We start from the raw sequence: 14,359 nt of genomic DNA on the forward strand, positions 1-14,359 counted from the left end.
TTGATGGCTGCAAATGTAGGTACATTTAGGAAATTAAGAAGGAAAAAGATGTAATTTTCCATTTTTTCCCAAAAACCAAAGAACTGCAAAATGAGTGGGAAGGTTATGTAAAGGAAAACAATCAAAAGATGTGGCACGTACATCTAAGGTTTGAAGCACTCATATACAACTGTCCAAGTTCTAAGGAATACTACAAGTGAAAATCCTGTTTTAGAACCTATCTCAAAAATAGGTATGTATATGAAAATAGTGCATCACTTTACATTAATGGTAAGCACAAGCAGTCCCAGGTTATTGGCGGGGATTCCGTTTCCCGGTGCCTGTTAGGTATGTTATGGGGCCATAACTCACCTTATGGCAACAATAACCGGAACTCAGCCTGTTATGGTGCCATAAATCACCAATTTTACTGATTCCGCCAATAACTGGGGACTGCCTGTAATATAATTTTAGATAAGTGCTTGAAACTCTCCTCATTCACTAAACTCGGTACAGTGTAAGAATTACATCCTTGTAACTGGCGTTAGATTAGTAGAAACAAACTTGTAGTTTGATATGAAAAGAGAAAAACCACACATGATATTATGATGATAATAGTAGTTTTCCCAAATTATACCATTTTCTTTTTTTTATTTCTTATGGCAGTTCACATGCTGATGCAATAAAGAGGTAGACAAAGCTCTACCTACTTGGGGGATTTTGGGGGAAGTGAGCCGACCTTGTATCTCTTGGCCTTGAGGTGAATAGAGTGAAGGACATACGCCTTTTAGCCTACTCATGTTTATATATAATACATAATAAAATACAATAACAAAAATTGAATGAACACAGAATCCACAAAAACCAATCATATTTATAACATCCAATATTACTCAATATAATATAACAAGACAGGAAAGGGGGACAGAGATGGGAAGGCCTTGAGAGTGTTGGGAGGAGGGAGGAGGAGGAAGGAGTAGGGAGGGACAAGATGGGGATCAAGGACATTCGAATGCGTAAGTTGGCAATGCTAGGAAATGCCATGTCAGTCAAGAGTAAATGCCTTAACCAACACCATTTTTTTTACAATGCATTATATTACCAAAAATTAATGGGAAGGATCTTGTACAGTGTGTCAAAAGTATCATTTCAATCAAACAATTAGTTTGAAAGATATTTGAGGTAAACAATGACTCGTGGTCCTTGAAATAGATATAATAGTTTCACCCCGTAGATACAATCCTTAGATTTGATGTGTATAGAATATTCAGGTTATTATAACAAGAGCTTTCTTATACCTCTGGAATAAGAAGGCTTATGCCTCTGGAACAAAATAAAAAGGGTAAAAGAAGCCTAAAAAACAGACATAAGGGGAAAGAAGCATTGCATAGTAACATACAATTAAAAAAAAAACAAAAAAATCAATGTGAGTACAGTGTAGGAATGACCGATGGATACAAGCCAATCTCTGTTTTAGGTTTCAAGCATGATTATATAATTATTTTCTTTCTTTCTATTACCATCAAATACTCACGTCTTCCTATGCTTTTGATAATTATGAAAGTAAATTGTTCCATAGCCAAGCTATTGAGTGTTTGTACTGTTTTTATTATCGTATTATTATTGCAAATGAAAATTTATTCACAAGATATTTTCACCTGATGGTGTTTCAATTTCTAGAATGTTTTTGCCTGTACAATCCAACCCCCCACCTATTCTCAGTTCTGGATTTGCAGATTTTTTCTCTGGAACATATATCCACATTATTCACAAAAATTCATCTATTCACAGAATTTTTTCATAGAGAAATATTCACTAGTTACTGTACTTTTTCATTTTCTTTTGTGACTAATTACATTTTTTCATTATAAAACTATTAAAATATGCAGTTATAAGTGTTTACGATGGGTGTTTGGTGTTTTTGAAACTATCAAAGTATACAGTTAAAAGTGTTTTTTTTTTTAATTGTCAAGTATTCGTTGATATTAGCTGATTATTACATTGACCAGGCCCTTAAGTTGAATTTCTTTACCCTGAGTACTAGCCTGTAATTTGTTTTAGAAGGATAGTACACTTGCTTTCAAGGTGAAAATCTTTTTGTTATTATTACTTAGAGCAGATCCCAGTGTTTAATTTGTTTTTAGAAGGATAATACATTTCTTTTTTCTTTTCCTGTGAAGTCAATTTCTGTTTATTTTTGAGTTGTAAAGATTTTGGTTTTTTACGATAAATTGAAAACAGAATTAAAAAAAAAACACAGGATTTATGGCAATGTTAACCAAAAATGATGACTGCCCAAGTATTTTTTTTTTTCTTTACAGTTCATGAATAGGGAATTGAGATATGTATTGTTTTCAACCTTGAATTCTGTTTTGATTGGGAAAAGACAGCCTCTAAAGTTGATCCTGTGGTTTTTGTGGTAAACAATAGAGAAAATTTTTTTTTTTACTTTTGGTCAAGGGGTGTTGAACATTGCATTTTTCAGATGTCTATGTGCCTCCTGTTAAGCTGTATTCGCATTTTATATCTGTAAAGCTGTGTGTACAGCATGTGATAAATGTTGAAAAAAATTAAAATATAGTAGAAGGTTTAATCAGAAGGGTGATTCATGATTTTTTTATCAATTTTTTTTTTTTGAAGAAATTTTGTAATTTCTTTGTACTTCTGAATTACAGCATGAAAGAATTCCGAGAAGCCACTCTTAAATCAGATGCTGATATCAAACGACGGGAACTTGAAGAAGGTCCCAAGGCTTCTTATGGATATGGTGGCAAGTTTGGAGTTCAGAAGGACAGGTAAGGTGTTGATGGGCATGCTTCATGTCTCTAGTACCATAACAGTACAGCCTGTTCTTAAATTACAACCTATCTGATATATTCTACACTTGCAACTGACAGTATTTCCAAGGAGTGTAAGTAAAGACACTGTTAAATGCATTATTTAAAAATAAGTGATACCTGAAATCTGCTTAAATGGTGAAGAACTTTAGATAACCTATTATGTAGTGTATTCTAGATGGCAGTACTTGAATAGAGAGCTAAGAAAGACAGGATGAATGGTCATTAGGAATGTAACCTGTCATTAGGTAAGCTTGGAAATACTATCTGTGGTGTATGTGCTATAAACTACTACCTGATCCCGAGTCCTGGTTCTGATATATTCATTTGATATTTATCAACCTTACTCATTTCTTATGCCATTGCAGTATGTACTTGTACTATTATACGTAGTAATTTGTTTTATAAAAATTGTTCACAATATTGTATTGCTGCGTTCTACTGTTCTGTTTGGTAATTAGGCTTTGTGTTCATTTTATAGTAAGTTTCATTTTCATGTATGACACTTACCTGGCAGGTATATATATAGCTATATCCTCTGTCACACTGGCAGAATTTTCAAAACTCGCGGCAACCGCTAGATCACGGGTAGTTCAGGTGATCGCCACCCCGTTCCCGTGGCGCTGGCGCTCGGAACCATTCCCATTTTCATCAGATTTTCTCTGCCAGCCGAACTGTCAACATCGTTGAGGGTTCCCTGCTAGAATTTCGAGCTCGTTGCTGACTTTTCGCTGTATATGGACGGATTTTTTGGTATTGTATTGGAAAGTTAGATTGGCAATCGCTTTTGGATTTTTCTTACAATGTCTGATTCTGGTATTATCTTTAGAGTGTGTGTGAAGTGTAAGGGGTAAGGTGAGACTACCGAAAGCTTCGGTAGACCCTCACACTGTGTGTAAGAAGTGTAGAGAGTGTGTGTGTACTTGGGACAATAGGTGTAATGAGTGTGAGAGCTTGAATGAAAAAGAGTGGAAGACTCTCACGAAATATGTCGAGAGATTGGAGAAAGATAGGAATGAGGAGATCTGTGTCTCGAAGTGAGAGTCAGGCTCTTCTAGTAAGGCCTTGAATGATCCAGTGACTTTTTCTCCTCCTCCTCCTTCCCAAGTAGAAGTTGTAGCACCTTCCCCTCAGGTTTTCTCCTGTGCCTGCTGCTGTTTCTGGAGGATGCGAAGGACTCACATTATGTTAAAGTTTGCTGCCCTACATCGATGGGCGATCAGATTCAGCGTCTTACTGACAAAGTGGGTGTTTTTGATGTGTGTGACAGTGTAGTGGAGTGGGCGGCTGATTGTCTCTCTCGTGCTCCTAGACCTAGACCGCTGCCCAAGCTCCCAGACCCAAGGGAGAAGGTATGTCGACAGTCGAAGGGAGGCGAGAGGGGCGTCCCCATACGATCAAGTCGTCCCATTCAGGCAGTCCCGTTGCATCCGAGGCTGCAGTAGTGCGCCTTAGAAAAGGCGTTACTGGGAAGTGTTTTTCGTCCTCCGATAGCTCTGCATCAGGCAGGTATCGGCGCTATGCGGAGGAATCACGTCCCCTCAAGAGGACGCACAGACCAGCCTCACCTCAGGACGAACTTGGCTACGCGCAAGAGAGATGGAGTAGCCCCGAGATTTCTCATCTAGTGCGGATGAGGACGATATTCCTGTTAAAAGGAGGAGAACGTTTCATTCAAGGGAGGATGCAAGACGTTCTATGTCAGGCGGTTCTCCTGAGAGAGACTCTCCTTCTGTCCTGGGTGCACTCTCCTGTATCTTCTCCATCTCGCAGACCTCAAGTCCTTTCTCCTCGTTGTACCAGTGCTTCACGACTTCGCATGCGATCCGTCAGGAAACAGACACTAGAGACTTTCTCAGAGAGATGCAAGTGAAATTAACCGACCTAGTTAAGTCTTGGGAAGCAATGGATCAGCCTTCCTCAAGACGTAAGGACGCGTTTCTCCCCGTCAAGTCCTCCAAGAGGACGCATGATCAGAGTTTGCCTCCCTCCTCGTCCTTCGGTTTTCTCGGGCAGGACGCACGGTTACCGGCTAAAGATGGACAATCGCTCAGTTATGCAGGACGCAGGACACAAGAACAAGCCGGATAGACGTACGGTGGACGCAGCTCAAGCGATGGATGCAGGACGCAGGCGGCAGGACGTTAACCCGTCTTCCTCCCGACTCTTCCGAGAAGACTTTCGTCAGGACGCGATTACACATTCGCTTTCTAAACAAGTTTTGGATCCGTACGGCTGGGGATAATCTTCGAACAAAAGACATCGGCTTGCAGGATGTTTCTTCAGCGGAAGAAGACGTTGAGGACTCAGCTTCTGAAGAGGAGAGAGATGTCGAAGCACCGTCTTCTGATTATAAAAGGTTGACTGATTGTGTCCTGTCAATCTTCGGAGGGGAGTTTCAACCCTCAGCTCCGTTGTCCCCCCACCCCTTTCGCTGTTCTCGAGGAACAAAACCCCCAAGTAATCATCGTTCATCGTTTTTATACATTCAACTTACCTGTCAGATATATACATAGCTATTACTCCGTCGTCCAACAGAAATTCGAATTTCGCGGCACACGCGGCAGGTAGGTCAGGTGATCTACCACCCCGCCGCTGGGTGGCGGGAATAGGAACATACCCATTTTCTAATTCATTTTTTATTTTTTCTGTCGCTTGGAATGTAAACAACGTTTGCAGTTCCTCCTGATGGATTTTCGTGTTTCATCGCCATCGATCGTCTGGCTAACTTTTACAGGGAAGTAATGGGGGATCTTTGGTTCGGCATAACGCTTTTGTTAACTTTTAGAATTTTTTGATAAATTAACTTCGAAAATTTAGAAGATTAGTGACGTGTAACTACCGAAGTTTTCGGTAGACACTCATCCACTTTCACGAAAGTGAATTACTTATTCTTCATGAAAATTAATTACTTATATTTATTCATTAATACAAATAAGTGTTAGTGTTTGATTGAGGAAGTGTATATCTTTCTTTCCTAGTTGGGGAAGTCAGAAAGTAAACTATCCTTTAGAAGCTTTATTAGCTCTTGTGTTAACGAGCAATTATAGTAGTAACAGTACTAGTAGTTGTTGCATCCTCATCACCTTCTTACTCCGCAGAATCTACAATATCATATTGCAAATTGTAGACTTTGGATATATTTCAAATGCGAACTCTTCGACGTAAGAAGTTGAATATAGTGTTTCCCCCATTACAATGGAGGGTGCGTCTGATCGGCTCTGTCTCGCTCTCAAGGTCTAGACCTCTTCAAGCTCACAAGCCCAGAGGAGAAGGAATGTCGAAAACCGTAAGTAGGTTTCAGAGAATCCCCACCGGTCAGGCGTCCCCTCGGCAGTTCTGTAGAGCGTCCCAGACTGCCAGGGATAGCCATTGGAAAGGCATCCTAAAACATGTTTCTCCCTTTTTATGCCTACTTGTTCCTCGATGGATAGAAGAACTTCAAATGAATGAAATTGGCGAAGATCCTCTTATAATGCCTTCTGGTAGAATTATTCAAAATGAGAATGACATTAATCGATCCACCTTTCGGAATCAGGCGACGATTTAGCGCCTTCTAATATTAGAGATCATTCGATAACATTTGTGATAAAGTCATTGTTCGAACAGTTTTTTTTTCGCAACTAGACGAGAGCGCTATCCCATGGTGGGTATGAAATTGTTATTTCAACATAAAATTCCCCATCGGTGCATTTTTAAGATATAAATTCTATTATGATGAGAACGATTTAGATTGTTTGTCAATCGAATGAATTATATGGATCTCGTTGGAGTGATAAAGCATATATGTATGACCTTTTTTAATTGCTTTTCTAGCTCCTACCATGCTTAGGACAAATCGCCTTGAGGACTACGGTATGGCAAGGCATAGACACATACCGAAATTTATGCTATAATGGTCAAGTGAAATCCTTACAAAATTTCCTAAATTAATACGGTTTACCTTAATGTAACAGTATTATAGAGGATTCTATTACGCCTAGAGTATGAGTTATATGATGCTATCGTGTCCTTCGCGAAGTGATCGAGAAGCATATCTTTATTGGTGGATTGAGAGTATTATAGAACATTTTTTCTTCGTGTTAGAAGAGGTTTCCATGAATTACCAGTACCCTTCTAGGACTTTCCTAGGAAGGAATAGGTTTAAAAGAATTGTTTAGACGACACCTATTTAGTTTCTAGACTTGTCGAAAGTCTTGTTAGCTTAATTATGCTTATCTAAAAACTTCCTGAAGTTCGATAATAATTTATAAGATTCCTTTATTTAATGGAGTACTGGCAACTCTGGAAAGGGAAGGCGCCAGACTGCTTTCGCTTTCAAGACCAACGCAGTCGCAGTACCATCTTGTTCTCAGTCATGAGAGGTCGTTATAGCTCTCTCTCCTGCGGAATGGGATAACTAACCGTATCTCTTCCCTACAATCGTGGTCTTAGCCTCGGATTGAGGGAATACTGAAGCTATCATAAATAAGATAGTGTCTGCCTTTTGTTAGGAATCTTTCTATAAGAAGGAATATTTACAACCTTTCAATGCTGTTTACTGTAGGTAACATGATTAAAGGATTCTAATGCAGCAGAACATGATATTATTTAATGCACTCATACTTACGAAAGCATGGCTTATTAGAATACATACTTAGTGAGAAGAGAGATGTAATAGAGATTCACTTCAAGACTACGGTATGGTTAAGTCTTTCGAGAAAGGACACAACCGTAGTTAGAATCGGATATTGCGCAGAAGTTGTATGAGTCGATGGGAAACATTCGTTTAGTGGGAAATGGTTTCCCTGAATGGATTATACCACGTTATATAAAAGTTTTTCATAATAAGAACGGCAATTAACATATGAAAGGATGTTGGGTACCATAAAGACACAGATGTTCTGGCACATAACATAAAGATAATTAGTAGGAGGCGCCAGCCTGGCGCAGATGCGCCACCCGCCCCCTGGCGCAGGTTGCGCCAGCCTGGCGTAAGTTGTGCCCCCACCCGGCGCAAATTGTGCCAGCTTGGTGCAATAAGCCTAGAGCACCATCCAAAATATTTCTCATTTGAGCGAGTTATTAAATAAAAGCAATGCAAGAATTTGCGAGTCCGTGAGAACCTCGATCGACGATAATTAACTGTTAAAGTATGTCTAACATTTATTGCAAAAGAGTTGTGAGAACCTGCGAGAAGTCTTCTTCATAGATCTCTTAGCAAGAAGACGACGAACAGTCTTCCTATAGACTGCTTCCTTTTCCTCAAACCATGCCATAAGGAATCATAAGCGCCAGCCAGACGCCTGGCTCTAACTAGAAAATAATTAGTTAATAATATACCTTAGAGCAAATTATGCTTTCCTACATAGAGCTGGGAAGTTACTCAGTCCCTCGCACTGGAGTGGTCTTCTCGTTCAGGAAAAAAAAAGGGGGGGGGGTGGGGGGGATACGGAAGAATTAACCGAGGAAAGAATAATTCCCCTTCCAATATACTCGTATTAGAGGAAAATTGAGAAGAAACATCCAACTATGGAAGTACTGTAGAATGATAGGATTCTTACAGCACCTCTTCTTATTTTTGATATCGAGATTTCCTAACCAAGGTTGCGAGTAATAGGGGGCCATAAAGGGCTCAGGGCCAGGCTGGGTTTTAACCAGGCGATAGGCGCAACCAGGCGGCGAGCGCCAGCTGGGGCGCGAGGCGTCAGCCAGGCGCGATGCGCCAGGCTTTAACCAGGCGATAGGCACCAACCAGGCGCGAGGCGCCAGCCAGGCGCGAGGCGTCAGCCAGGCGCATTTTGGCGGAGGCGCCGGCCAGGCCGGTTGAAGCGCCAGCCAGGAGCAAGACATCAGGATCTCCAATTTCTCAGTATTTGGAGATAGGGGACTTTCCAAGAGTTTCCTCTTTGAGAACTGACACAAGATCAGTTTTTTTTCCTGACAGGGACACAAGCTGTCGCACAGGCGCCGTGGCCCCTTGGCAGGATTAACTGAAATTGCGGAAGTCTCTAACAAGGAAACAGCTTCTCATGTCAGGTAATATTAGTCGCGTGAGCAACTTCTTTCCTGGCGAGAGTTGTTGTTTTTGGTTTTTGGGAGGAAAACTCTTTTTGCCAGATCAACCCTCTACTGACAATTATTTCTAGATATCGCACAGGCGAACGTAGTAACGTGTCAGGATAAGTGGGTTTCTTCTGCTTTATAGACCTTTACATGGTGAGAGAACTGATATCTTTAGAGGTCTCTCGCTTTCCTCAACCTTATGAGACAAGTGATAGAAAATATATCGGACTCATAAAGTTAATCTGGGTGCAGGTTTTAGAAAGACCTTGGCAACCCCTTTTTTATCGCACGTTTTCGGCTAGTCCCTTGAACCATGCAGCTCCTCTTTCTCCTCTTTCATTGTTATAAACAGGATGGTATTATCCTACTCCTATGTAAACATATAACAAGGAGACCTTGTAATGTTTTTGGTACTGGAAAAGACTCGTAGGAGCTCTCAGTATTGGGTGAGAGGCTCTTTCAAGTATCTGAACCGTACATTACGGCCTGATGTCCTAGGATAGGAATCTTGAATGATTCTCCTCCATCCTGGATCAGTTAGTAAGGAGAGAATGGATAATAATAATTTGTTTTGCAGAATAACGATGATAGAATTTTTCCATTCTCTCGTTGCCCAGGCACGAGGACAGGAAGAAAGAATATAAGAGAGAGGTAGCAATATACGCCATCTTTATGTTATAGAAAAGGGGAATAAAATTTAGTTTTTTTCCCCTAAAAGATAACTCTTTACAGAATGTAAGACAAAGGGCGTCAAAGAAAGAGGATATGTTATGCCTCATTTTAGACTTAGAGAGGTTGGATTCTCAGAGGTCACGTTCTTCTCACAGCAGGTTTTGGAAGTCTTTTCCAAGACAGTCTGAATATTCTTCAGCATCTATTTTAAATGGACCTTAACAACCTCTCCACTCTGAGTCTGTCTGCGTGCAGACCGACCAGAAGTGGACATGAATGAGAGGATGTTTCAAGGTAAATGACAGTAGTCATGGATAAGATATATATTACTGCATAGTGCTTGAGGGAATGAGGTAAACTGTCCTCTTCCGATACCTCTGTGAACCACATAGCGGTTTTTTCTTCCCTTTCAGAGGGAAGAATTACCTTTGTATATATCTGCTATCAAAGAACGCAGTAAAAAGGCTATACTCTGTCTCTATAAAGGGAATTGGAGATAGCAGAGCATTAAGATCTTCGGGATCTTACACAATACCTCTATACGACAAGACTTGGAGACTTATAGTTACAATGGGATCCTATTTGGGCCTCAGATTCCGTGTTCTGACAAGATGGAACTGCTCCTCATCAATGATTCTCTTGGTACTAATCGACCAAAAGGACGAGTGAGATTTTGGGCTTGGAATGTGGAATCAAATTCTAGAAAGACTCGGCAATGGGTTCCTGCCAGCATGGTATGTTTGGCAAAAGAACTATAACCTTTTATTCCTGGATCAACGCTTTCAGATAAAGGATTCGTTGTCCAGGCAATGTATTTACGTTGTTATCTACAAAAGAAGATAAGGTTTAAACGTTTGCTGACAGAGTCTTTGGAATACGATGAGGGTCAAAACTATTCTTCCCAGAAGGTTCGAAGAGATATATTTTAAGAGCTAGGAAATCGGGAATCCTCCCAATTTCAGCTCAGAGTCTCCTTAAACTTCCAGGCTCTTTCCCTGCCTTCGTGGCAAGGATAGGAAGATTTTGCAACGAGAGAACTCGTCAACATGTAGGAAGAGTGCTCGTTAGCAACTGAAGTATCAAGTATGATCCTCCTTGGAGGAAGACTGGTCTCTCGGACTATTAGATTTCCTATCGTCTACTGGATGTAGCCGACTAAAATTACCTCCCCTTGTTGCAGAGGCTATAAGCTCAAAGTGAAAGAATTTCTTCCACCCTTTCCTTTCTCCTGATAAACGATTGTGGATGTTCAGACTTTCGGACAATGTAGCGCCAATCAGGCGCCAAATGCCAAACAGGCGTAAAGACGCTAGAGCAAGACAGTCCAAATAAACACTGTCATTGTCTGATGAGGAGAAGGAGTAGGCCTTCAATCTGGCGCAGATGCGCTAGAGGCGAATAAATCAGGCAAATAAAGTGTCCGAGGTGGACATCGCCAGTTTTCATCGAGACTCTTAACAAGCTCGAATCTCCAGCAAGTGGGGAGAAGTCAGCCAGGCGCGAGGCGCCAGGCAAGCGAAGCACCAGCCAGACGCGAGGTCGCCAGCCAGGCGCGAGGCGCCAGCCAGGCGCGAGGCGCCAGGCAGGTGCGAGGCGCCAGTCAGGGGCGAGGCGCCAGGCAGGCTCTAGCCAGGCGCTGAGTGAGGCGCCAGGCAGGCGCCAGGCAGCGCCAGGCAGGCGCGAGGCGCCAGCCAGGGGCGAGGCGCCAGGCAGGCGCGAGGCGCCAGCCAGGGGCGAGGCGCCAGGCAGGCGCGAGCGCCAGCCAGGCACAAGCCAGGCTCTGGGCTTCATCCAGAAGAGATCTGTTGCAAAGAAAGCCCTGGTCTTCTTTGGAAGAGTGGAATCTCTAAAGCACTTCTTGAGTAACTTGATGTTTCCTTCAAACAGCTAAGAATTAAAAGTGCTTGAAGTGCGAGCTTTTAACAATTCTTGTTCTTTCCATAACAATATGTCGTGAGAGTCATATTAGCTGTAATAACGGGAGATGCAACTCTGTGTTGACTTCTCTTTGCACGAAGGAGATCAAGTGGGCCTATGAGAGATCCTTCTCTCTTTGTTATACGTGTCCACGGATGCGTTGCTGGGATAGGGAGCCGACACTGATCCTTAACTAGTGAATTAAAATTTTTTTTTGTACATGCAACTTTCCCGGCAGATATATACTTAGCTTATGTCTCCGACGTCAGCTAAGTGTATATCTGCCGGGTGAGTATGTACAAAACTTTATTGTATTCTAACAATATCATTTTTTTTAAATTTTAACATAAGTGTATTATTTTCTGGGATTATTTGAAATGAGTTTGGGGATAGCTCTTTTCAAATTAAGCACAAACCCTCGTGTTAGGATCAGGTGATCGGGATCGGTGTTGTGCTCCTTAAATTATGCCAATAGCATTGGTGTATTGTCATGTAAGTGGATAAGACCCATTGACAAATGACCCACTAGATTCTGTCAAGTAAGTGGATAGACCCCATTGACAGATCTACAAGAAACTCTTAGCCATAGGTTACATCCTCGCTGAGGCTCTTGAGACGAAGCAGGACTACTAGCAATAGCTAGGAAGTCGACCCTTCGTCTAAACACATAGGAACCAAGGTTTTATTTATTTATTACCTACAACGTATGTTGTTTACCTGTCTATTCAGTAATAGCTGTCTTTTACCCTCCACCAATGGTCTGAATCAGCTATGTATATATCTGACAGTAAGTTGAATGTATAAAAAATGATATTGTTATGATACAATAAAGTTTTATACATACTTACCTGGCAGATATACAATTAAATGGCCCACCCAGCCTCCCCTCAGGAGACAGCTGGAAGAAAAAATATGAATTAGAAAACGGGTATGGTTCCTATTCCCGCCACCCAGCGGCGGGGTGGGTAGATCACCTGACCTACCTGCCGCGTGTGCCGCGAAATTCGAATTTCTGTCGGACGACGGAGTAATTGCTATGTATATATCTGCCAGGTAAGTATGTATAAAACTTTATTGTATCATAACAATATCATTTGAAGATGACTCTTTCAATTACTGCCAAGAAAGCCCTTCAAATGATTAAATCTCCTGTTGAAGGAAAAGAGGGAAGCAGGGAAGACTTCTTTCTATCTTCCCTCCAGCCAAGTTGGCCTCGAAGTCTGGGGGTCTGGTATGCGACAGGGAAAGTCTCGGCCTGGGAGTACCTGCCTCCTCCCAGGGGGACTTTTCCAATATTGTAGACAGCTCCCGCATGCATGCTCTGCACGCGGCCAAGATTTGGTGGACGTCTTCAGACTTGGATCATCTTTTGAAGGGCATTTTCCGGACTTTTGAAGTGTTTAACTTCCTTGACAGGTCCTTGGGGGCTCTGGCTCGCACATTAGAAGACAAGGAATCGTCTGCTTCTCAGCTTCCAAGCAGTATTATGTCCTGCATGGACAAAGCCCTGAGAGATGGGGCGAACGAATTGGCGTCCCTCTTTACGGCAGGAGTATTGAAGAAGAGGTCCCTCCTGTGCTCTTTTGCAGCAAAGGGCGTTTCTAACGCTCAGAAATCGGAGTTGGTTTTCTCCCCACTCTCAGATCAGCTTTTTCCTTCAGAATTAATTAAGGATATCTCGCTATCCTTGACTCAGAAGGCGACTCAGGACCTTTTGACTTCGTCTGTAAGAAAATATTTGCCCCCCAAAGTTGTTAACCCTTAAACGCCAACTGGATGTATTTTACGTCAAAATTTTTTGTCCCTCGGGTGCCGACTGGACGTATTTTACGTCGACATACAAAAGTTTTTTTAAAAATTCGCGGAAAAATACCTTTAGGCCTACCAGCCGAAAACTCTTGAATCACGCGCCTTGGGGGATGCTGGGAGTTCACGGATCAAGGTGTTGTTTCGTTTGCAATCGTTACGCAGGCGCGCAAGCGCGAATTTCTTTCTTGCCGCACTAAAAGGTATCTGTGACACATTTTGGAAATTATTTCGTCACTTTGACATAATTTTGTACCATTTTAAATTAGCCGTTACATGAGTATTATATATGAATGTGCGCATTTTTGATGTAGAATACAATAAAAAAAATACTCATGATTGTAGCTTTTATCAGTATTTTCATATAAAATAACGAAAGTGCCAAAATTGCAATACACCCCTGAAACCCAACCTGAACTAGCCCTGGTCACTTTACCAGCCCGAACCATCATTTATAAAAATTTACCAAATCTTGGTTAAAATAAACGATCAGTGTTGCCAATCTCCTGGCAAACACCCTCGTTACCTAGTTACCAGCCCCCAACCGCTAGTAGCCCTGCCTCACGGGCCGGTCACACCTGCCCTCTCACGTCAATCATTTATCGTTCGCGGTGGAGTACAGATGTATCCACAGCGAACTCCTTTTGGTCTTGCCCGGCCTTCATTTGCACCTTTGATTTGATTGAATTTGGTGACGAATTACGCATCCTTTGGATTACTGTTGGGATTGCTCTTAATACATTGTCATCAGACATTGATTCTGCAAGGAAGAAACAACACAAGCTACGACAACGGCTACTGCATTCTCGGCCAGACATCACAGAAAACGACGAGCGGAAGTTCAACAACGTATCGTCTTTGCCAACAATGCAAGAAAAGGATGAGTACCCTATGACACGATAGTCATTCCTTATGCGTAAATTGTAAGCCTGTTCAATATAATGTAAAGACCAGATGTTTGGAATGTCAGGAGTGGTCTTTGGACCAGATGTTAGGGTATCTCAAAAGTAGGAAAGGTCTTGTATTAAGAAGTAGTAGCAGGAAGAAGACTAACGTAGATCAAGATAAAGACTTAGAGACAGTGCTCTTTTAAGAGACTTGAG

The 14,359-nt window shown here is 41.7% G+C and overlaps 2 protein-coding genes across 6 annotated transcripts in view; one reads left to right on the forward strand and one right to left on the reverse strand.

Moving 5' to 3' along the window:
- The window catches only part of LOC135210888 (src substrate cortactin-like), a 354,847-nt gene that overhangs the window by 226,767 nt on the left and 113,721 nt on the right, over positions 1-14,359 (reverse strand). The gene's annotated exons all lie outside the window — the stretch shown is intronic.
- The window catches only part of LOC135210646 (src substrate protein p85-like), a 108,686-nt gene continuing 96,982 nt past the window's right edge, over positions 2,656-14,359 (forward strand). The window contains 1 exon segment of the mRNA XM_064243432.1: positions 2,656-2,774. Coding sequence (XP_064099502.1) covers positions 2,656-2,774 — 119 coding nt within the window.

Source organism: Macrobrachium nipponense, chromosome 4 (genome assembly GCF_015104395.2).
Source record: "Macrobrachium nipponense isolate FS-2020 chromosome 4, ASM1510439v2, whole genome shotgun sequence".
In the NCBI taxonomy this organism is placed as follows: Eukaryota; Metazoa; Arthropoda; class Malacostraca; order Decapoda; family Palaemonidae; genus Macrobrachium; species Macrobrachium nipponense.